This window comes from Acanthochromis polyacanthus, chromosome 17 (assembly GCF_021347895.1).
Source record: "Acanthochromis polyacanthus isolate Apoly-LR-REF ecotype Palm Island chromosome 17, KAUST_Apoly_ChrSc, whole genome shotgun sequence".
Taxonomy (NCBI): domain Eukaryota; kingdom Metazoa; phylum Chordata; class Actinopteri; family Pomacentridae; genus Acanthochromis; species Acanthochromis polyacanthus.
The window spans coordinates 9,333,819-9,357,588 of NC_067129.1; the positions used below are offsets into that span (position 1 = coordinate 9,333,819).

Here is a 23,770-nt window from a genome sequence, read left to right on the forward strand (position 1 = left end):
GCTTTATGACTGAAAAGAGCTGCAAAAACAACACTGAGAGCAATGATGCTGAACACAAACAGCAAAGTTGTAGTTTGGAAAATTCAGCTGATAATTTGCTGTCAGCTGAACCGAAGAGTTGTAGTCATATAATCATTTGTTAATATGAAAATGTTAATCCTAACCACTTTACAATTAGAGCATGGTTTAGGTAATCATTGGAGGAAAAAAAAACTATGCTAAGAGGAGTTAAGATACCAGCAGCAGTGCCACAGTGATATAGTTAAATGATCCAACCCTCTACCTCGACTCTCCTTCTAACAGGTTTTGCTGTACAATGGCAGCATCACACCGCTTCTCCTTTTTCTCCTTTTTCTCCTGAGAGACACTAACAATCATTATTTCCTCAACCACAAGAACTCCTTGGCAGGAAAATGTACATATAATGTATGCCATTTTGTGCATGAAGTGTATAAACAAACGACCGCTGTTGTTCGGTCTTGTTATATTTGGCAATCTAACAAGCAGCGTAGACAAAGACATGATAGCAGACGTCATGCAAAAACACAAAGATCAAACACAAAAAACGCCAAGGAGACAGGTTTTTTTGTTCAATGACACGCAAATGTTCCTAACAAACAAGGAAATATGTCTGTAATGTTGTGTAGCAAGATGAAAAGAAATCTTCTAATAACAAGACAAATCTCTCTCTCTGTCTGTAAAACAAACAGACAGACAGACAGACAGACACTGAGGAAGGACCAGAGAAGTCACTCAATCAAATAAGTCCCAGCCTTGAATTGTAATGGCAATAAAGATGAAGAGATTTCTTATCTGCTGTGATGAGCTCCTGACCTCTAAAACACGAACAGAACAATGAGAGGAAAATAAATGGAGAAGTGAAGGACTCCACAACTGACAACCTTGTCCCCGTCTGACCGGAAACCCATTAAATGGCACCAACAAGACAACCAAGGATGCACAACATTAACATAAAACACTCTTTATCTAAAGAGTTACTTTTAATATAAAAATATGTGAATTGTGTGTTTTATTTTTGTGTCTTTTTATCCCCAAAGGAAAATAATGAAAGAGCCACAGAGACGGGCGGTAATGTACAGTGATATGTTGTGTGTTTGTTGTGCAGAGATCCGTGAGGCGTTTCGTGTTTTGGATCGTGATGGGAATGGTTTCATCTCTAAACAGGAGCTGGGAATGGCCATGCGCTCCCTGGGTTACATGCCCAGTGAAGTGGAGCTGGCCATCATCATGCAGAGACTGGACATGGATGGTGAGCCGCTACATAAGGACACGCACTTGGGTGCATGAGAGCACACATACAAACACACACAGAGTGAACCAGACGAGTGTGTGACTGCTTAGCATATACTGCATGTGTATGAGGTTTGCTTATAGTTATTGTGTCTGTAGTACAATATAATATACAGCCTTAAAGCTGCTGTCCGGAGTTTCCGTTTGTTTTCAATTTATGTATAATTTTTTAACAAAGCTTAAATGTGTTCGTCTAGTTCGATACTATAATATAAAGTTAGTATAACGTGATATGAAAATTTATTCCTGAGCTCCGCCTTCCTCTCATAGACCCCCATGTTATTCCAAAAAGCGCCGGTTGCTGCCGACCAATCAAGTTCGAGCTTCAGCTTTGTCATGCTGTCAATCAACGGTTACAGGCACAGCAAGCAAGCCCATGCAGAGGTGGGCGAGCTACGCACTACGCAACCGCGCGCACATTTGTTTTGCTTGTGGAGGAGAGAGCATCAGGGATCAGCACCTTCCAGAAAAGTTACCAATCCCACGGCTTGTCAGGCCAAGAGACTGCAGGACGTTTTTTGGCTCGGGGTGCTCGCGTCGCTCTCCGACCACGGCCTCCATAGCCCGGCTGACGGCTTCGTTTAGATGCCCGACCTCTGGAGGAAGATGTTGGGGTGTCTGGGACATACTCTTCGTCAGAGGAGTCATGCAATTCTGAACTCTAGATAGAAATAAATAAACAATGTAACACATATACACGCGTAAATGCACTAAGTTTGATAAACAACGTCATCGAGAGGGATACACGAGTGTAATCACATATTGAAACTTTACTAGTTCGTCCTAGCAGATTCATGTTATTTTGGTATTAGGACAAGTTAGACTCAATACAGCATTCTAACGTAATTCCTTTATTATTTACTAAATGTACTAAATGTAGAAGAGGGGAAAACAGCAAAACAGGCGAGATGCTGCAGCACTCCGGGCACTCCTCTCATGTACTGCGTGCGTGCACAAATAAAGGTGCGAAATCAGAGGGAGGGAGGGACCAACAGTGTTTTGGGAGACGCTGCGATTCAAACTCCGGACAGCAGCTTTAAGGAGGAGATATTCCTTCCAAAGAAATTTGCTTGAATCCTTCTTTGTGTTGAATTTTAATGTGACATAAATGGAAAAAAAACCTTAAATGATGCCCAAAACATTTAACTTAACAAGTCTTTCACTTACCTGAGGCAAAATGGGATTTTTTTGTTGCACCTTCCATCAAAAATGTTTCCTCAAAACAGCTTCCTAAACTGTTTTAACAGCAGCAGGTGGTCAACTGTCAAAAACAAATTCCCTCAGAGACAATAAAGAGGGAGCCTGTCTGCTCCTGCTCCTTAAACTTCAGCTCAGCTTCTAAATTCTCAAAGACTTGCAATTACTCCTAAGCAGTCCCTGCATCACAAACAAGCTAGTCAATCTTTCATCTGGTTCTTATCTGCCTGCTCTTGATTCCACAGCTCGCAGTAAATATCAAAGGTCAAAGCTAAAAGCTTTTTGCTTTTGCTTCCATGGGTAGTTTGACCATCTGAGAGCAGCGCTGCCATTTGTTCTGAGGAGAGACGATATCTCTCTTAGAATCCTCTACCTCTGACTTCCATAATCTCCATGTCATGGCTAATAAAGCACTGAGAGCAGACCCTGGGACAATTATTTTCAAGAATGTCAGTTATTATCAGGTGTCAGACGACCTGCACAGTCGTTCAGATGAATTTCATCTCATTAAACTGGTGCTTAAGAATTCTTGATCCGCAGATATCCGGAATTATCCTTCCTTCATGTTTAGGCAAAATCGTCTTTAGAATAAGATTATGTTAATTAGAAGCTCCATTTTCTTTTAGGAAACTGTCGTCAGGTGTTGGAATGGATGCTCTCTGAGCACCATAATATACTGTAATACAAGGTAATGTGTGATTTTATGAGTCTGTAATCTCCAAGTCATTTCTTAATGATTTCAAAGATTTTTCCTTAAAAACCTGTGTGATTTTGCAGTAATTGAAGGAGAAAATAAACTACCTTAGAATAAAATCCCCATGTAAACATTACTGACAACTTAATTCTCTGTACACATTGCATTGTTTCCTTGCCTGCAGACATATTTCACATTTTTGCATGTTGAGCTGGCCAGCTGTGAACTGACTAACAGACTCTCTGGGTTACACAGTAATTAATTAGAATCCATTTATTGAAAGAGTACTCACTGAATATTCTCTATTTTCCCTCTATGATTAGTGGCAAATTGAAAGATTCTTTCTGGAAGAAATAGAAAATTACAGACACCCAAATAAAGTGGCATCTTATTCATTTTACTTACACAACAGCACTGCAACTTGGGCAGACTGCTAAAGCTTCTAATATGCCCATATTAATAAACTGTAATGAACAGAAAATAGCGCTGTAAACTGGTGGTTAAATTAATATTGGTAATATATAGTATAATAAGTGTGTGCAGTAACTAAACTTTCTGTTTATGTTGTTTACAATGTGTTGTTGTGGACGTATTCAGTGTGTATTTATTCCTCAGGACGTCGGCTCTTGATTGGTATCTCTAACAGCGTGCAGCAGCGGAATGCATAATGCAAACACTTACAAGTTATGTCCTTTGAATTTAAATTTGCCAAATGTTCCCTCGATTGTCTCGAAAACAATTCCACACTCATGCAGGTGCACACGCCTTATTTGAAAGGTGAATTAATGCCGGTGATGCGCGAGTGTTTGTCATGGATGAGAGCTTACCCATCTGTCGGCGTGTCTTATTTGTTTCGGGGAAAGAAAAAAACTTTGTCATAAAATGCATTATTTAGCTCAGGTCTGCCAGCCTTTCCATCTCCAATACCTGATTCTCTTTCTGGTGCTCCTCCCCGCCGTCTTACCCGCAGGGGACGGCCAGGTGGACTTTGAGGAGTTCATGACGATACTGGGGCCCAAGCTGCTATCATCCGACAACAGAGAAGGATTCCTGGGCAACACCATCGACAACATCTTCTGGCAGGTGAGAGACAAAACTTTCCTCCTCCCAGCTCGGCCTGCTTCTCATCGCTCACACGCCTCGTCGTTCATCTTTTCCCCATCCTCCTCCTACTTACTCTGCCTCACCTCTGGCTGTGTATTTCAGCAGTCGGAGCAAGTTTTACATCCTTAAGCACAGCCCCAGTTTCTGCAGCTCTGAGCAGGCGTGCATAAAAACACACACACACACACACACACACACACACACACACACACACACACAAAAAAAAAACACACTCTCAGGCCCCCTACCTGCTTCCTCTGTTCCCTTGCAGACTTTTATTTTTTCTTTCTTTTGACTAAGGGGGAAAAAAAGAGACCTGCTGAGAATTAAGTGTGGTTGGTAATGCGAGTATGTTTTTTGGGTGTGTGTTTATCATTCACAGTGTTATGGGAGGCATTACCATAATAAAGATTTCTGGGAGGCGCCCCTGTTTGGGGATAAAAAGTCCGAGCTTGTGTGCTTTCAAGTGTCCAAACCGGGCACGATGGTAATTAAGGCTGCGGCTCATCTGCATGCATTTGAATGTGTTTGCTCTGTTTTGGAAAATTGTTCAAGACAAGAAAATTCGCTGCTCTCTGTCTGAGGTAAGACATGCGACAATAATGAAAAGTGCTGAGTTTTGACTGTGTGTTTGAGCGTGCAGGGAGGGGGTTGAGCTGAGTGCGAGGACGGCTGGTTGAGCAGAGCGACAGCGCTCGGGAAGCTGTTCGCCGCTTTTCCTTGAGTCAAATCAGAGGAGAAACATTTAGAGGGTGACTCACTGAAATGAGGAGGTGTGTGAGTTTCAGGTTACAAACACTTACTGGACCGCATTTGCATTCCCAGATTTCATTGTGCAATCACTTTGAGGAAAGCATAACTGAAAGGAATAGCCATCTATGTCATTTGCACATCAGAAATTTAAAGCAAAAAGAAAAATAATGCTAATTTTAACATCAGGATCATTGTGTGAAATAGAACACCTTTTCAGAAATGAGAACCCTGTGTCTGTGACGGATGGATGGAGCAAGATGGACAACAGAGCGAGAGGCGGCGAGGCTGAAAGAGAGGCTAGAATAGAGAGGCGAGTTGGACAATATGTGGGGGGGAGTGTGGTGCAGGAGGAGAGGGGGGGGGTGCCCCACATACAGATACAGGAATATAAAGGAAAAACCACAAAGGAGAAGAGAGGGAGGAAAATGAAAGAAGTACGCGAGGCTGTGATTCACGAAGGTCGCAGACAGTGTGCATCTCTGGGGTGATATAAAATGTGCACCTCCCACAAAGAGAGAGGGGAAAAAAGGGGAGGAAGGGACAGAAGAGGGAGAATGTAGGAAGCTGGGGGGGTTGGGGGGGGGGTGTCTCTCAGGACTGTGAGAGCAACATTTTGTGTGTTTATATTTCACAGAGCTCAGAGGGAAGAGAGGGAGGATGATTGTGTTGAAAAGAGAAGGTTCACCGTGATGGATTCACCATGATGTCTCAGTTCAGCGTGTTCACATCATATCCAAACACACACAGAAGTGTCTGATGGTCAGCTTCACTAGCGAGGCTGACGTGACATGCTTTGTGCCTAACTGTGTTTTCCTTCCAGTGTGTTCAGTTGTGTGTATGTATGCGGCATAAATTGAGATGTCCTTGTGATTCTGCTCAGCCTGTTTTACTCAGTCTACCATTGAAAGATCGACTGTTTTAATGTTTGTTTTCCACTGTAGCGTGGTCGGAGTCCGACCTCTGGGAGTTTCAGATGTCTGCTGAGGAAAACTCCTGACTCGAGTTAGCACAATTCTGCTGACAGTCGGTAAATTACATTTAAAAAAGATAGCACCCAGTGTTCCGTTGCAAATTAAGCCGCATAGCTTAAAGACAGTCTGTAAAAACAACCGTCTTTTAACCACTATCTCAACTGTGTTTGTACTAAATGAGAGTAGTGAAGACAAAAAAACAGTTGTCAGTGACCAGCTGCATATTATATTCGTTTGGCAGACAGTTTTGTCCTAATGGGCATGCAAATTTTTCCAACACATGTCAGGAGCGGTTTCAGGGATGCGTGGACTGCTTTGACAGAACATGTAGACAGAAGGAACTGGCCACTGAAACAACACTGTGATCAACAACCTGCCTGCTCAAACACCTGAGCACCCATCAGAGCAAGTTTAGCCCCTTTACTGACTACCAACTTTGTTGCGTAAGTTCAACGCTGTGGAGGCTCAGATGACTTAGGTTGTCAGTATGGTTTACTGATATCAGGAGACGTGACACCGATAGAGCAGCAATGCATGCATGCAGCGCCCGCATCAGTTCTGAGGATTCTCTCTGATCTTTGGGTATATGTTGTAGTTAGAAGAAGGTTAGATTTAGATTACAGACTAATATGGAGGAAACTAGTCTGCTTAGTCATGTCAAAATAGACAATATCTAACCTCCATCTGCCTGTCTAAAGGACATTATGACTCTATAAAGGGAAAAGAGTAATTTTTCCTTTACAAACTTAAAGTGTAACTCAGCAGCACCCAAAATCTTGCAGGCTGTTTTGTGTTCTAGGACACGAGCAGCATCATTGTAGGGCGAAGTTAAGGCAAGATGTTTGAACATTTAATATTTAAACCGGATATGTGTCACAGATATCCATAATTCAGTTCTTCCTCGTGGGGAAAAAGAAACACTTCAGATATCAACAATGTCATTTCTCCTGTACACAACTGCAGTTTCAGAGATGGGACCCATAACATCACTTTTACCTTTAAGTCCTTTATCTACCACTGAATTATGACTGGTATACATTCCACTTCCAGATATCTACAGTTTTATTCAGACTAGTGATAATTCTAAATCAGCATATCTTTAAGATATCACTGTGGTCCTTGAATAAGTCAGAATGAAGCTGCTGATATCTTGAACTGAACCTCTGAATTGTCAAAATGTAGATATAGATTTCTTAAATTACAGTTGTGGTGCGTTAACGTGACATTGTGGATATCTTTATGTCAAAAGCTACAGAAAGTTGGAGGCAAAGTCAGCTTATATGCCATGGTACTGCAACCATAACCACATAAAAAGAATCATTTTGCCAACTTCTACTTAATTTCCACCTGAAGTCTCAAATGAACGACACTGTTGTTCTTCACAAACTCAAAATTGCTGATGAATCATGTTTTAATGATCTTATCCACCAGAATAGCTCTTTTTAATGCTTTTCTGGGCCAATATTCAGTTTGAAGCCGCACATTTGCAGCAGTTCAGACTAGTCATAATGACAGTTCAGCAATCTTCATGTGATGTTTTGAGACGCTGAATTACAGAATCTCCAGCTGTTGTTTTTATATTTCACACTAACATTATAAATAGAATAAATAAAATTTCAGTCACATTGTAATTACAGATTAAAAATACAATAGCTGATATTTGTCTTTTAAATTTTTTTTGATAGTCAAACTTAATCATTTTTAAAATGGCCAATTACCAAACATTATCAGGAAGAGGTTTGCCGCTTAAATAATCCTGAAATGGAATCTGTGGAAGAAACCTATAATGCAATCAAACATTCAGTCAAATGAGTCAGTTGTTGTGAAACTGTGTATGTGCATAGTAAAAGAACAAACAGTGGAAAAATGCAGTGTAAACCTTACTTTGGAGCAAAATCATCAAACCTTTAAAGCAATTTTTAGCGTATTTGACTGGTGATTCTATGCGTGCAGTTTTTATGCCCCACTGTTCATTGATGTCGCCGTTTTCTCTCTGGATTGTCTTTACGGATGCAACAGAGCAAATTTCAGATCTCACTGTTTGGCGATTCTGGCCCCATTTTCTTTATAGACTCCTCATTTTCCAGTAATAGACCGTAACAGTAACGGTAATGACAGAATGGCGATTATTTGTGCAACTGGAAGAATTTGCAAAAAAGCCTCAACAACCTGCAGTTTTATTTTCCAAGTGAGGCCAATTTCCCCAAGCAGACGCCCTGTTTTTTCACAAAAAAGTAGCAAGGACTTGGAAATATGTTGTTTGTGCGTCCCCTGCTGTGTAAATATTGTGCAGCAGATAATGTTTCAACATGTATCTTCTCCTGTAGATGACACAAAAGGAGCAAAAATACCATTTTGTGTGTCCACACTCTGTCATCTAATATCTTCAAATGGTTTAGAACATTCCCATCATAAGATTTTGTGCTTTTAAGCCTGTATATATTTTGTCAGATTTGATTAAGAACAAGGCCAAGTTGCTCGTATTTAAATTAATGTCAAATTTCACATTATCTTTCATTGCAATGTGGATTGTTTTAGCTCAGCCACCTGTCAGTATTTTTCATCAATGAAAACAGAAACTGAAAAGAAAGCGAAAAGGATCTGGAGTAAGACTAATCTCTGCCGTCTGCATCTGTTGAAACCGTCTGCAGCGTTCATTCTAATGACCAGTCATGCCAAACATGGAGTAATCTTTTTAAATAAGCGGCGTGTCTCTGTTGCATAATAACTGCCATTTGGTGGGTAGTTTCATACAAAATGCAGAACCGTTAATGGAAGTAGTGACTCTGGGGTCTGAAAAGGGACAGGAAGTCTTCAGTTTCAGCATCGTGACTCTGGGAAACTTCAGATTGACTAAATGTGTTCATATTTTTAGTTGTTGTCTTTCATTCCATCACTTACAGCTGGGACTTGTTCTGTTTCTGTGGACACTGTTTATCTATTATTCATTTGTGGTTGATTGTAGCCTTCTTTGTTCAAAAACATACTATCAGGTGTCTCCTCTGTGTACTTTGATACATATGAGGTGCAAGTATGCATTTTGTGTTAACACAGTAGCATAAAACATAGTTGACTGATTGCCAGCATTTCTGCGGGCCGTTCTGCTGCACACTTTCCCTATATGTCCTGTTTTTTCCATTGTCACCATCCAATAAAAGCAAAAAAGAACAAAAAAGCACTTTGGCACATAAGTGGGTTGCTTGCAGGCAAAAGACAGAAACTTCAAAGTGTCACCAAACTCAGGACAGGGTTATAGGAGGGAAGGAATTCAGAATAAAAGAAACAATGCTCACAGGCTGCCTGTCCAAGCAACTTTTTTAGACACAGGTCAAAAGACGAAGCAGGTGGACGACTGACGAAACAAGCCCGTGCTGCATGAGGGCAGGCGGGATTAGACAGGAAGGACGGCGTGGAAGCACCTGTTCTTCTGATTGATGTGTCTTGGCTCCTTCGGTATGTCACCGGTCACTGCTCACGATGCCCCGCTGTTTTCCTGTCAACCGCTTGCTCTCATGCACGCACACACACACACACACACACACACACACACACACACACACACACACACACACACACACACACACACACACACACACACACACACACACACACACACACGCGCACACACACACACAAATCCCATATTTGAGTCCATTCACCATAAGACAAAATGCTCCGACAGGCAAACTCTGGAGTCTTCTTCGCCTCCACTCTTCATCACTCTGTGTGTGTGTCCTTCAGACAACAGGCAGGAGGAGAAAATCACTGTGTTGGTTAGTAACAGGTAGCAGCCCCTCTGTCTGTTTTTCCCCTTTAGACAGACGGACAGAAAGACAGACAGGAACATTGTGCATTCTCTATGCTGCTGCCCTCAGCTGTCATGTTGCCTGTCCTGCGGCTGCAATCCAAAAAGTTGTTCCTCCATTTCGCTGCATCCATTCGAGGCTCAGACAGCTTTGCCAGAAAAAGAGAGCAGAAATAGGCAGCTCAGGCCTCCAGTGCTGCTGCCACTCCCTCTCTATCTAGCCTGGAGCTCCACACAAGGCTGCATGACTCAGAGCAGGTAGATCCAAAATGTTGGATGTTTGCGTCATCATCTGGCAAAATATAATCCGCACACTAACGTAGCTGCTCCCAAGAGTTTGCTAAACTTTTTTTAATAATGGAGATTTATACAGCTCTTTTCTATTCAGGCATACAATGGATCCATTATTCATTCACTCACACATTCTCACTCTGGTGGTGGTAAGCTACATTTGTAGCCACAGCTGGGGCAGACTGACAGAATCATGGCTGCCAATCCGCGCCTCAGGCCCCTCCGACCACCACCAACATTCACACACCAGTAGCCGCACTGGAGGCAAGGCGGGTAAAGTGTCTTGCCCAAGGACACAACAGCACATGTCAGAGCGGCCCTTCGATCATTGGACGACCCGCTCTACCACCTGAGCCACAGCCGCCTGAGCCACTACCTCACAGTGACGGGAAATGAATTTGAGTCATCCGATGGTCAAAGTCCTTGAATTCAGCTCTTGGCACCGTTTCAGCGTTTCTGTGCTTGACTCACTGTAAAAAAAAAAAAGGAAATGCTATTTGACGTAATTTTACCGCTTTATTTCCCAGATTTTTTGGTCTGTTTTTGAAATATCACTGAAATTACAAAGATAAAGTGCGAATTTGCATATCTAATGTAAAACAACGTTGATAACCTTAAACTGCAGCTGACGATCAAATGCCTATTTTGTTTGAGTAAAGTGAAATTTTTTTAATAAAAACATTGTTAAAATATGTTTTAACATGCATGTCATAATTTTACAAATATTTCCATTTTACAAAATAGATGAAACTGTAAAATTCAAGTTTAATCCTCAAGTTTATTGTGTAAATTCTGTACAGTTAGCGACAATTACCAGAAAAAGAAGCTCTGGCTCTGTAATATTTTATAGATTTGTTTGTTAAATGAGAGAAACTGTGTACAATTACAGATGTTTTCATGAGAAAAATGTTGAATGGACATCTTTTAATCAACATATATACATTTCTATTTTTCTAGCTGTTATTGTGATCATTAGTAGTGTTAGTAGTAATAGTAGTATTGTTATTTCAATTAAAAAATGACCTTTATTGTTGGTATTTTCCCTTACATTCCTGTATTTTTGCCACCTCCGTTCTTTAGGAGTCATTGTTATTATTACAGTTCATTTTTATACGTATGGCAGTAAATAGTCATGTACATATTTAAATTTTTTTATAATGTTGTCAATTTTGTCATGTAGAACCTGTGCTTATCCATACCCTGATTCCATTTGTTTATGTACCAAACAAGACCAGCGGATTTGTCGGCTGATATATTTTATTTGGCTCTGTATGTTAGTTTGTAGAGCTTTTATCCTCGAAACATCACTATGAGGTAGTAATTTAATAAATGTCCTCAAGAGCAGCTCTGCTTGAGCGCTGAAAATGTTTTTCCAGATGATGACTCAGATATATTTTTGTCCAGCACTTAGGACTCATTACATGGATGCACCTGCTTTTTGTGTGTGCTTTCTCTTTGACTGTATATATTTGAAGAACACTCACGTATGTAACACCAGTCATGTCAATTTTATGGCCACGTAGCACAAATTTGTCTCAAGGGGCTTTACAGTCTAACACCATATACTCTGTCTGGACTGAGATAAGGCAAAAACCCTTTAAGAGAGGGATGGACGGACAGGCAATGGAGGCTGTTGGTAGAGAAGAGCAACAGCAGATTAAGCATCAATTAAACAGACTCAGGTAGTGGCTTTATTGTCCAGGAGAATATGTTGCCCAAAAGAAGAATTATGGGAAAACCGGCCTGCCATAGCTGTGGAGACAAACCTTAAAGAGCCTCAGAGAATATTAATAACTGGAATAAACTTAATCCATCTGCAAAGCATCCATCAATCATGCTGGAAGCGGCAACAAGGTTCCAAACATGAGCTTTTGGTGGAGGAGCAGCACTTTTGTTTACAATTAGATTATGGATTTTATGCTTTTGTTTTGTTTTGTTTGTTTTCTACTCTTGCTGAAGTGATTACAACTTATCCCCCTGCACTGAATCTTGTTTGTCGTGCTGGACCGGCCCTCCGTCTTCATCCACTCCTGTCACTTTTGCTTGTTTACGGTTTCAAAAATAAAAGAAGGGAAACAAAAAAGAAGTTGTTTGCTCCATTGTGAATAATCCTCTTGTGTGGGTGTCGGTCTATGTGAGTGTGAGTGGGAGGGAGGGAGAAGAGGTGGAGGAAACCAGAGAGTGTGTTTGTCTGTGCAGTTATGTGAAATCATTCTTATTTACTGCCACATCTCACCTCGGCTCGTCGTGTCGTGTGTGTTCATTTTTATTTCTGTGCACGTTCCTGCATGTGTGCAAATGCATCCGAATGCATGTCTCCATGATTACAGTGTAAATCTCCTGAAAAGGTGGCGCGGATGGTTACATTGGAATCAGTACACATTTGCAGAGCAGAGAGGAGCAGACATACAGAATACATAAATACCGGTAACATAAAACGTGCTTTGCGTCCATTTCTGATCACGTGTGCGTGCGCATGCTGTAAGATGATGATACCACGCTTCTCTGTGAATGTCTTGGTTGTGTTCCATTGATTGCTTTGCTGCAGTGTAGAAATCTGCCGTTAGGTTGAACACCAATAAATTCTGCAAAAAACAATTTTCAAATGTTAAATGTTATCTGAAACAGAAGCACTTAGGAGCCCAAATAAAATACAATTCCAAGAATTACGCTATGAATCAATGAATATGAGACACATGGATGAAAAAAAAATGATACCACTCCCATATATCTCCATTAAATGTGAAGCTACGGCTGCAGATGGGTAATTTACCTGACCATAAAGGTTGGAAACAAGAGGAAGCAGCAAGTGTGAGCTACAGAAGCTCCAGCTGTCTTTTTTTCTTTACTTTGAACATAGGCAGATGAGCAGTTTCCCTCTATTTTAAGTGTTTGTACTAACCTATACTGCCTTTAGCTTATAAAGACCTTCCAATTTAGCTCTATAAGCAAAAATGAGAAATAAAGGCCACTTTAGATAAATAAACTGAAAATCTGACTGTGCATTCAGTGTTTGCTTTTACTTGTCCTCACATTTCATTTGGTGCCAAAGAGATACTGGAGTTTGATATACAGTCCTGCTAATTAAAGGATTTCCAACCTCTCCTCAGGTAGTTTTGCTTTGGTAAACAGTATCTGTTTTACTTATAGTGGGCGAGCACAAATGATGCTGCTTTCAGCGTTTAGCGAGCGTAGTGATAACGCACCAGCAGGATTATGGTTCCCTCGTTGAAATGAGCATCCCCTCTTCCCTATCACAACTCTTTTACATCTCTACCACCAGTGTCTGCAAGTTCTGCTTTCTCCATCTGTCTCCCACTACTTTGACCTCATCACACTTTCCCATTTTCTTATCTCCCGGCGTCTCTCTCTCTATCAACCCCTTATTTTCTTCCTCTTTGCCATGCCTGCCTCAGTGTGTCCATCTGTTGTGCTAAACCAAGCGACTGATTGTATTTGAGGCTGTCAGTGAGGTAAATAATCCTGATACATGCTCTTGGGTTTGAGGATGTTGTGGGGAAGATCAGTTTTTTGGGGGAAGAGAAGAAGGATGTAATTTCCTGGAAGGGCATACGGAGGCAGAAATAGTCCTCAAGTCAGTGGTTGGTGAGAGTCTCATCAGTCATTTTAAGCATGAACATGTACACAGAAGTGAAAGCACAACCACCTACAAGGAGGAAAATGTGCTTCCATTTCCATATTAATTGGGACATCCATTAAACTGATTGTGCTTGTGTACATTTATGCACGCAAACAGGATTGCATACTGATCCAGGCGTCCAAAAATAGCACCAGTGATGCTTTACATTACAACTGACACAGTTCCTACTCGCCTACCGCATCTGCACATTACACATTTACCCACTAAAGAGCAAATTCATAAATGCCATGCTTTCTTGCAGCTTGTACATTTCGCACCTCATTCTTATCTTCTATATTTATCTGCCCCCATAAAGCCAGTTTGTGGATGACTGTGTCTCTGCATTGATCGCTGTGTGCCCCTGCAGTTTGACATGCAGCAGCTGTCTCTGGATGAGCTGAAGCAGGTGCTGTTCCACGCCTTCCGGGACCACCTGACAATGAAGGACATAGAGAACATCATCATCACCGAGGAGGAGAGCCTCAATGAAACCTCAGGGAACTGCCCTGAGTACGAGGGAGGTGAGGAAGCAGTTCACAATGGAAACTTTACTCTCATAAATACCTGTGATATTTTAAGCAGCAGTTCAACACTAAGCTGAGTATCTGTGATTAACCAAACTGTCTGATGAAAGAGTCAGAAATGTGAGAAATACACTTTAAATGAGAAAATCAATATCTTTCTCACATCTGGGTGCTAAATGTGGTGTAAGTGCCAAAGGGCAATTAGATTAGCTTTGCAAAAAGACTAGAAGCAGCCTGTTTCCAGATGTTTGGAATACTACCAACATCTGCTGAATCTACCCTGGTATAGACACAGCATGCTAATGGGCTTTTTGAAACTGGAGAAAAAGTTAAAACTCTTGTTTCTGTTGCTATTGTTTGAAAAGAGCTGCATGTAGACAATTGTGCAGAAAAAGTATTTTGAGGTGTTCAACTGGTAACAGATGATCAATTTGTTAGTTAATCCATACTCTGGTCAGGTGTGACCGTCTACACTGACACCTCTTTGACCAGTAACTATGAAAGTCCACCTTAAAATGCAGCTTTGTTTGAATGACATGATAGCAAGAGAGAGCTAAGAATGGGCTGTTACCTGTTGAATGCAGTAGTCAGAACTTGAACATCTACAAGTCACAATTAGTCGTCTAAGAAGTAATTTCCGACAACACGGTACAACCGACAGTGTGCAACACGATGCTGTGGATAGACGTGTCCAGCAATGTGGTTTTGTTCCTCCAAGTGTCAGTCAACTTCAGCAAACCCATTCATACCTCCGTTCTGTTGTACAGCTGTTAGAACAGCACATGCTTCTTCCCCTATGTTTAAAAGGATAAATAGTTTTGTTTTTTTTACAATTGTTCAGTATAATTTCTTGTACAATTCAAACAGGTCATTTGATGTGTTCTTTGGCATCAAGGAAAATAAATAAGAACAAAGAAAGAAAGAAAAATTCTGTCAAACTCAAGGCACTATTTTGGGTAAATCGTCTTCACTGTATTGACCTGTCCTAAATGGAAAAAATACCAGAGTCAGAGTTGTGGCGTCATTGGGTTATAGTGCTGAGGTCTTGTATGGTGCATCCTGGTGCAAGCTTAGTTAGGAAAATTAGATGATTGTCACATTTGTAGAGGGTGTAAGTTAACTTAATGAAACTTCTTAAACTGACATATAAATCAGTACATCCAGTGATCTGGTGTTCAGATTTCCTGGAGTCAAATTGTTGTTTTTGTAGCTCTGTTACTAATAAGATGCTTTATGCTAACGAGGTTTCCTACTTTGAGGAATTTTAGTGGTTCTCAGGGGGATTTCAGGCAGCACCCAAAAAAAATGAAACACGAAAGTCACCAGTGCCTGAATATCGGGAATTGAAAAGAAAAGAGCATTAATATTTATATGCATGTCTTTTAACCATTTTTTAAACCTGAGTTTCATTTACGCAAGCATAATACACATATTTGTTTATTAAGTGGTCAAAAATAACCACAAAAGGCATCGATTCTTGTCAAATAAGGTCAGGAAAACATGCAGTTAACTCCTGAGCCTCATAACTACTGGTGGGTTTAGAGTTGAGGTTTGCTCCCAGTCTTGATGCTAAGCTAAGCTAACTGCCTCCGAGCTCTAGCTCCTCTCAGATATTGGGACACAAATATAAGAGCGGTATCAAGCCTCTCATCTCAGCTGCAAACAACACAACCAAATTTTTGCACAATATCAAACTACTCCTCTGAGAACAAACTGTGAACTGACAGACAGATTCACAAATATGTTGCTTTTTGAGTGTTTGCCACTCAGTGAATGCAGTGATTGTCGAATTTCATGTGTTATGTGTTAATCTGACATTTGAAGATGAGATACTGCAGAAGTAAACAGAGCAGGAAAATATTGAAGAATATGAGGGCAAGAAGACAGAAAAATGAAACCACATAGCAACAGGAGAGAACTTGCCCTCAAGTCTTTGTTCAATAAGAATAAAGTGTAAAAGACAAAGTGTGAGGTTCAGTGTGATTTAAAAAAAAAAAAAAAAAAACGCTTTTAAAGTAAAAAGACTTTCTAAATTTTTGCTTGGCAATATTCAAGGTGAAATCATGAATTTTAAATCTGCTGCTGTACCAAAATAACAACCCACCACAGAGGTTTGATCTGTTAGGTAACGGTCCTGATGGGAATGTCAAACACACCTGAGGCAAATTCAAGACTGCTGATGATCAGATCTATTCATCTCAAGGTCATACACTGATTTCTTTGAGTTTCACAGCCAGCATTGTGAGGGTTGATGGGTCGCTAACGTTTGACTGCCCGACTGAAACACAAAAGACATTTTTGAAACGCTGAGTTATGTTGCTTTAGGGAGAAGAGTGAGACAAAAACCTAAAGCTGACCCCGTGTTTGCTACAGTACAGAGCTCAAAATTGCCTTTCTGCTGTGAAACATCCACCAAGTCAGACTAGGACAAAGGTAAAGACGGATCAAACGCACCAGAAAACTTGGAGAGTCTTAATGAATCCACTGGGTACCGGCCTACAGTCTTGGGGAGACCTAAAAAGAGACGGCTGGGAGGAAATGGTGCAACTTAGCAGAGAAGGGACAGCGAAGGAGGAGATAAGAGGCTAAAGAAGGGATCAGGGAACTGCTGGCTTGGCACTCTCTTTCACTAAGTTTTTGGTGTTGAGGGAAGAATGTACCACGGAGTTAGGGGGAGGAAAATGTACAGCGTAAAGATATAGAAAGTGTAAAAGTGGTCTCATGGAGGATAAAGAACAGATGAAGAGGTATGGAGCCTTTATACAGAGCAACTGTATCTTTCTGTACGTTTAATCCTCTTCCCACATCCTCAACTTCCCTCTTTCATGGCTGCTTCTTTCCCTTCTTCTTCCCGTCCAGAGGGGCCTCAGTGCCTTCACAGTTCCTCTTAGATCTACGATTCAGAGCTCTGACTTGATTTATTGATGCGGTGTGTGATTCTAACAAACTGAGACAAGGGGCTGACAGAGAGGAAACTTTCGGTTGTTCCTCTCGCTGCGAGGCCTGTTGGAGGACACATCTGTCTCTGCTCATCGCTCTCCTTCAATCTCCAGAGATTATGTCTTCAAGGGGGACAAAGGCCTTTCAACCCGAATTGATAGGTAGCAAACACAACTTCCACCTTCTTCCTCTTTTGCAGCAGCTGTATTGTAATCAGTCAGCATCGCTCACATATTCATTACTTTTTCTGGGTCACAGAAATAAACTGCAAAACATGACAATGACAACTCTTAGTTGCTGTTACATTCAGACGTGCTTGAGTCAAAGAACAGATGTGTCCCCTAAGAACTAGGTTTAAGTTTTGAAATCTGAATTTTTTATGAAGGTACAACAGAAGAGACTTAGAGGAAATGCTGTTTTAGTTCGTTCTCGAACACTATGTGTGGCGAAACAATTTCAGCTCAAAGGTCCACTTACTAATGTTACCAGAGCTTGTGGCTGCATGTCACGGTCTTCACTCAGCTGGTGGTCACAGCAGTTGTATATTGACTGGAGATCATAACCTCTGTCAGTTATGTAAATGATATCATTGATCGGTGTGTCGCTATCCACTGCCTCCTTTTTAATGCTACATAAAATGTCAGTTTCTGACTATGTCGTTTTGTAATTTATGTACTAACGGTATTGAATTTCTCAGAGAAGAATAACTCAGTGTTTGTATTTACTTACTTAATGCTTTATTGAACCTATTTAGGAAATACAGTTTGTTTTGTTGCTACATCTGTGTGATAAATACAGAATGAAGATGGTGTTGGCCAATAGTAAGCTCAGCATAAAAATACTAGTCGGTTTACAGGGATTTTGTCCAATTTGAATTGCTTTTACATAAAAGAAGCAAAACTCAGCCCTCACCACATTTATCAAAGCGTCGGATTAAGGACATGCAAATATCTTCATCTGTGGCTGATTCTCCTTCTGATGTACGTCCCTCTGGTGCGGTTTTGATTTAAAATGTTCATTTGCATCACACATGCCAGACACTGTCACCTTGATGCCTCTCACAGACTGTGCTGTGTGCATATTCTTCACTGTTTTTCAGTACAGTGATGCAGTTGAACAGTACTGTTTCTTGTTTTGTTTTGTTTTTTTAACCAAAGAGATTATTCAGATTTTCTATGGATTTTTTTTTTTTTTTTTTTTAAGAAGTTTCCCATTGGGTGGTGTATATGTACATCCAACGGACTTGACATATAATCATACAGAATGAAAACTGAGAATTCTGTAGCCCAAAGATGCATATCAAACTTGTCTATTAGCACCTCACTAATTACCACTGTGTATCTTATTAGTTTAATCCATGCACAAACCCAAACCTACAAACTACAAGTAATGATTTAAATGGGGTTATTGGTGGACTATTTTTGTCCACATTCAGTGCTTTCTTAGAGTTTCCGCTAGTTGTCAACTCTGGGCAAAAATCATTTTTTGTACAAATTAAATAAGTCCGATATAAGTTGTTACTAGTTGAGCTTCAAGGCCACTTTCTACTTTCTGCATCCATGTGTCCACAAGGTTATGTGTAGCACAAATTTCATCACCCACCCAATTCAGTGAGAGTTTATTTGGACCTCTGTTGACGTCCACCTGCAGACCAAAACTTGTAAACACAATGTGTGCGAGCTGAGGAAAACAAATGGCTCTTAAAACAAATGCTTGTCATGAGGAGAGACTGTGTGAGGAAATTCTCCATTATCCTCACTTTTATAATTCTTCATTAAAGGCTTCTGGTAGAAAAAGTTGATGTGCTTTGATTTGTATCACCTGCTGTAAAACAGTGAGAAGTTCTAAAGTCTCCCTCCTATCTTACAATCCTCTGCTTTTTCCATCCACTGTCCCTATCACGTCATGAGTAGTCACACTTACACAATCCCACAACCCAATCTGTACCCACAAAGTCACAACCTTTTAGAAAAATCCACCATGTTTTTCTGTGTTCAACAGGAAGGCAATGCGACTGTCTGCCCAGCAAAGTGATGTTTACCTGGTGTAGCATGAATAGAACTGCAAGCGTGTCTGCTTTCAAAGTCCACATCGGTCTGTGCACACGGACACAGAATGCATGAATTAGAAGCGCAGACTGCTTATGAAAGATGGCTGTACCTACTATGACATTTCCCATTGGTTTGTGGACTACCATTTTAAAACCTTGACTTTGGTATTTTGCCCATTCTTGTTGTGTTTTTTGAGCAAAGTGGATCTGACCGAGAACTCAAGGATGCTATAGGAGTCCATAGCTATGTCCTGAAGCATAACCTGCTTTATAGTCTATTTTACTCTAAGTGGAACCATAATTTACAAAGCAAGCTGTATGGACAGAGATTTTAAACTACTACTAAGGCCATAAAATCATTAAACAGATGTTTACTGATGTAATAAATCAACTGAAAAGTAGGGTAACTTTCTTATAGACTCTGACAATCTGATTTATTTTCATAGCCAGAGAGTCGCCCCCTGCTGGCCATTATAAAGAATTCTGCATTGGCTTTACTTTTCAGATCCGGAGGCTGTCCATCTTTCTTTATACACAGATGTGACAGTGGTATTGAGCTTCTTGTCTAATTCTCTGCAGCAAGAAGCATATTGAAGTCAATAAATGGTTCAGTTAATCAAATAATTGCAGTCACAGAATAACACTCCTGTTCCTCCTTTTCTCTCTCTCGCTTCTCTCAGTCCATCCCAAGAAGAAGAATCGGCAGACGTGTGTCAGAAAAAGCCTGATCTGCGCCTTCGCTATGGCTTTCATCATCAGTGTCATGCTTATCGCAGCCAATCAGATGCTGCGGAACGGCATGGAGTAACCAATTGCACTGTGAGCATGGGGAGTGGACAGAACAGCCATGACCTCACATCTTGTCTTTGCAGCCAAAGCTGGACCAGCCACAACCCCAGCACTTCTGGAAACAATCAGTTGAGTTTTTTTTCTTTGTTTGTTTTTAAGTTTCATTTGAACCTACCTTATAAAACTAAAAAAAAATAACACAGACAATATGAGTGATATGAAGACAGGCGTATTTGTTTTGCTTTGAAGATGTCACCGTGTAGAGTCAAAGGACTTACTGGTCATAAGGAACCTGAACTGCAAATGAATTATGTTTTTATATAAATCTAGAGTGAATTGAGGGTTTTATTTTAATGTCTTCAAGACCAAGACTGCCCTTTAAACTTGGTTTTTCTAATCACCGAAAAGTGTTTATCAGGTGCTTTGAGCCATTCCTAATTTCCAAAACAAACAACGGTTATTATGGAAAACTGCATATATTTTCCCTCTAGATCGAATGTGAAGCAGGTGAACGCCGGACGCAGCTTAAGTGCATAGCAACAGCATCTCATGTGTCATGTATAAACATTGCGTCTTATCCTCAGCTCAGTCCTGTAATCTGGGGACTCATGAAATCTTAGTGTGTATCTACAAGAAGCACAACTCAATACTCAGTGAGGGACCACAAGCTGATCCGATATCACCACTCCTCAGTACTGATTGATTGATGGATTGGTTATGCGACACTTGTGTGGCATGTAAAAGACTGCATTGTCTGCATACATAATGCAAGCTCAGGCTGTCTGAGAGCTGTATAATATATGAAGAGAAATCGGATGAGCTGCGGCTTGGATATATCATGGGAGCAGACTGAGAATAAATTCTGGTATTTTTCGTTGTGTGCTGGGAGAAAATGTTTCAGCTCACCATCTCATCGTAATACTGCCCAGCTGTGGTAAATATGCACCACACAAAAGCATGCCAGTATATACACTGCCATACCAAACATCTCTCTGAGTCCAGTTTCCCATGGATTTCACTGTATATATAGTATTATTAGCTTGTGTAATGTATTTTTCCTCTCAACAGCAGAATGTATGAAGAATAGAAACTAGTGAGCTATATCAGGGATATACAGTAGAGCTGTGACATACTGTTGATACAGCTGTTTTCTTGGAAAAGGTTGCTGTCTAGTGGTTAAGATGTGAACTACAGCGTGAACGGCCATGTTTACACAAAGAAGGAAAGAACACCACCACTGAATTTGAGCTTTGGTACGTGTCACGTCAATGTTGCAGGGGCAGTTTGGTCTGGACCGGTGACCTTTCGCTACTTTTAATGGCAAAAACCAAGAATCTATCTTTTCCATGGCCCAAACTCTGTCGTCGCACTCGTAGCTCAGGATTGGATGGAAGGTGATTGCTGCAGAACCTGTAGCAGTTTCTGGGGTCGTAACGGTGTTTTATGGTTCAGATCTAATAGGACTACAATTTTATAAGGGATGAAAATGTTTGGAAAAGACCTTGTAGGAGTTTGCAATCATGCTCCTCTTCTTTTTTTTTTTCGATGGAGCCACTCGAGGTTGAACATCTCAATGACACCGCAGATTAAATTTGAGGGTGAAGAGGGTGTATTTTATGTGGTCGTAGGGCTGGGCACTAAATAAATGTCATTTTTTAAAACCTATTGACATTGGAACAGTTATATTTTCATTTTCAGCTAATTTCCAAAATTCTGTTGGATCCCAAGCAAAGTTTTGATCAACACATTGCAGAATTAAGCGGAACACAGATATTAAGAATAGTTTCTATTATTTTACATGTGATTATTGTGTGATATTAATAAATCTCGTCTTAATATTCTGATTAATATTGTGAGTTTCTTTCAACCAAATCGCCCAGCCCTAAATGTAGCTCTGTGTTGGTGTTTATTACCCCTGACTGCAGCATTGCATGCCCAATATCCTGAATTGCACGGTGCTGCTATTGGACTGGACACTGGTTCGTTCCCCTTCAGACCTTGGAGCGATTTTTTTGTTCTCTTTTGCCTGGGTGGATGAAAAGAAGACCAGATATTTCAATCAAACTAATGTGAAGCCACAAGAGCTTATTGCCAGTGTTGGACAAAATCTAATGAAGGTGAGAGAGGGAGAGGGCTTTCTTTTAAGATAAAAAAAATAGCTTTGTAAGATCAAGTATCACAGCAAAAATGTAAAATACTGTAAATCAGTATGCATGTCGTTGTTTAGATTTTCATGTCTTCGAAAGACGGGGAATCCAATTAATCTTTCTTTGTGGTGGCACAGCCTTGGTTTCAATGTAGGTATGTATGTACTATTGTCACATATTTGACTTTCCAATTTATACTGTAATAGCCATTTTTCTAGTTTCTACCAGCTATTAATCAAATCAGAGTGCAGAAGAGGGCATTTTCATAAATATGCAAATACAAGGTCACATCATCATCATCTCTGTTTCACATCATCTAGGGTAGAGTCTGTAGGTCTCACTGTGGACAGTTAAACTTTGCATTGAATCCAGTATTTTGTGTGTTTAGTCACATTAGGTTTTAATGGAATGTTCTCACTGCCTCATGGTCCTGTGTAAACAGCTGTATAACGTATGCTACACTTATCCTCGTAAGTCAGTTTGTCTTTGATAATCTCTGCACATTGACCAACGGCCCATGTTTTCACGTTTGTCTGTTAGCATCGCGGCCCTTTTGAAACCAGCATATCCCACTTTAACTTAGCGATTCTTTCATAATTGTGCCATCCAGACATCCTTGCATGGCTATGTAAGGGGCAACTCGTTTTGAAAGACCTTCTACCAACACTTTTGAAGTTTACATTATTATACTGTACATCTGCAACAGGACAGGATCGGTTCATGATTTTCATGTTTTTGAAAGTTGCTTTTGAGATTTGTTTTTACCAAAACATGTTTTTACCAGTTGTAGATTGTATAGAGATAAAAACTAAACACAGATATGTAATACAACCTTGGCATGCTGCTTAGAAAAGGAGAAAGAAAACAGCAATAGTTACCAACTGAATGGATATTTAAAAATGCAAATAACAAGTTTAATCTGTTTAATCTAAAAAAATATATCCATATATGTTTATGCAATAAAACCTTGTTTTGATAGAAATATGTGGCAACTGTGTTTACTCATGAAGGATATTTGTGTCTTTGGTTATGAATGCACAATACAGAAATGACAGCAACACAAACAGGTGTAACAATCTTTAAAAAGTGAATAAACTAAGCATTCATGACTGTAAAGCTCAGTATAAAGAAGGTTTGTTGTATCGCTTGTCACTTGCTATCATCTCTGTAGTGTCACTTTAAATACCAACCTTAAAATAGAATGACAGCACAGCAGGGTTTATCTGAGCGCTGCTCTCTGTAGTTTCCTCATACAAGCACCAGAGCGCTCATAAAGGAGTCAGAGGAGCAGCCTCTTCAGATTTCCACCTTCAGACAGACCATGCAGGTCATGCAGCGCTACAAACATAACAGCTTTCAGTGAATTAACCTCAGCCGGTGCGACAGACAAGCACACAAAGGCTCGATTACTGAGAGCAGCATCTCAAAACTCGATTTAGCGTGATGCACTGTGTGATGGCTGGAGGTGAATTAGCACGTTTGTCAGCTTGTGTCAGACGGGGGTTTCCTGTAGAGCAGTGCTGGCAGCAGCACTCACTCTAAATCATTATAATT

The 23,770-nt window shown here is 40.5% G+C and overlaps 1 protein-coding gene across 2 annotated transcripts in view; it reads left to right on the forward strand.

The window, feature by feature from the left end:
* Positions 1-23,198, forward strand: part of LOC110960769 (calcium-binding protein 8-like) — a 37,446-nt gene extending 14,248 nt beyond the window's left edge. For both annotated transcript variants that reach the window (XM_022208131.2, XM_022208130.2), the window contains exons 3-6: positions 1,127-1,270; positions 4,173-4,285; positions 14,134-14,287; positions 19,961-23,198. In XM_022208131.2, the coding sequence (XP_022063823.1) occupies positions 1,127-1,270; positions 4,173-4,285; positions 14,134-14,287; positions 19,961-20,088 (539 nt within the window). In that variant the 3' untranslated portion in view covers positions 20,089-23,198. The remainder of the gene's footprint in view (positions 1-1,126; positions 1,271-4,172; positions 4,286-14,133; positions 14,288-19,960) is intronic.
* Positions 23,199-23,770: the final 572 nt, after the last annotated feature.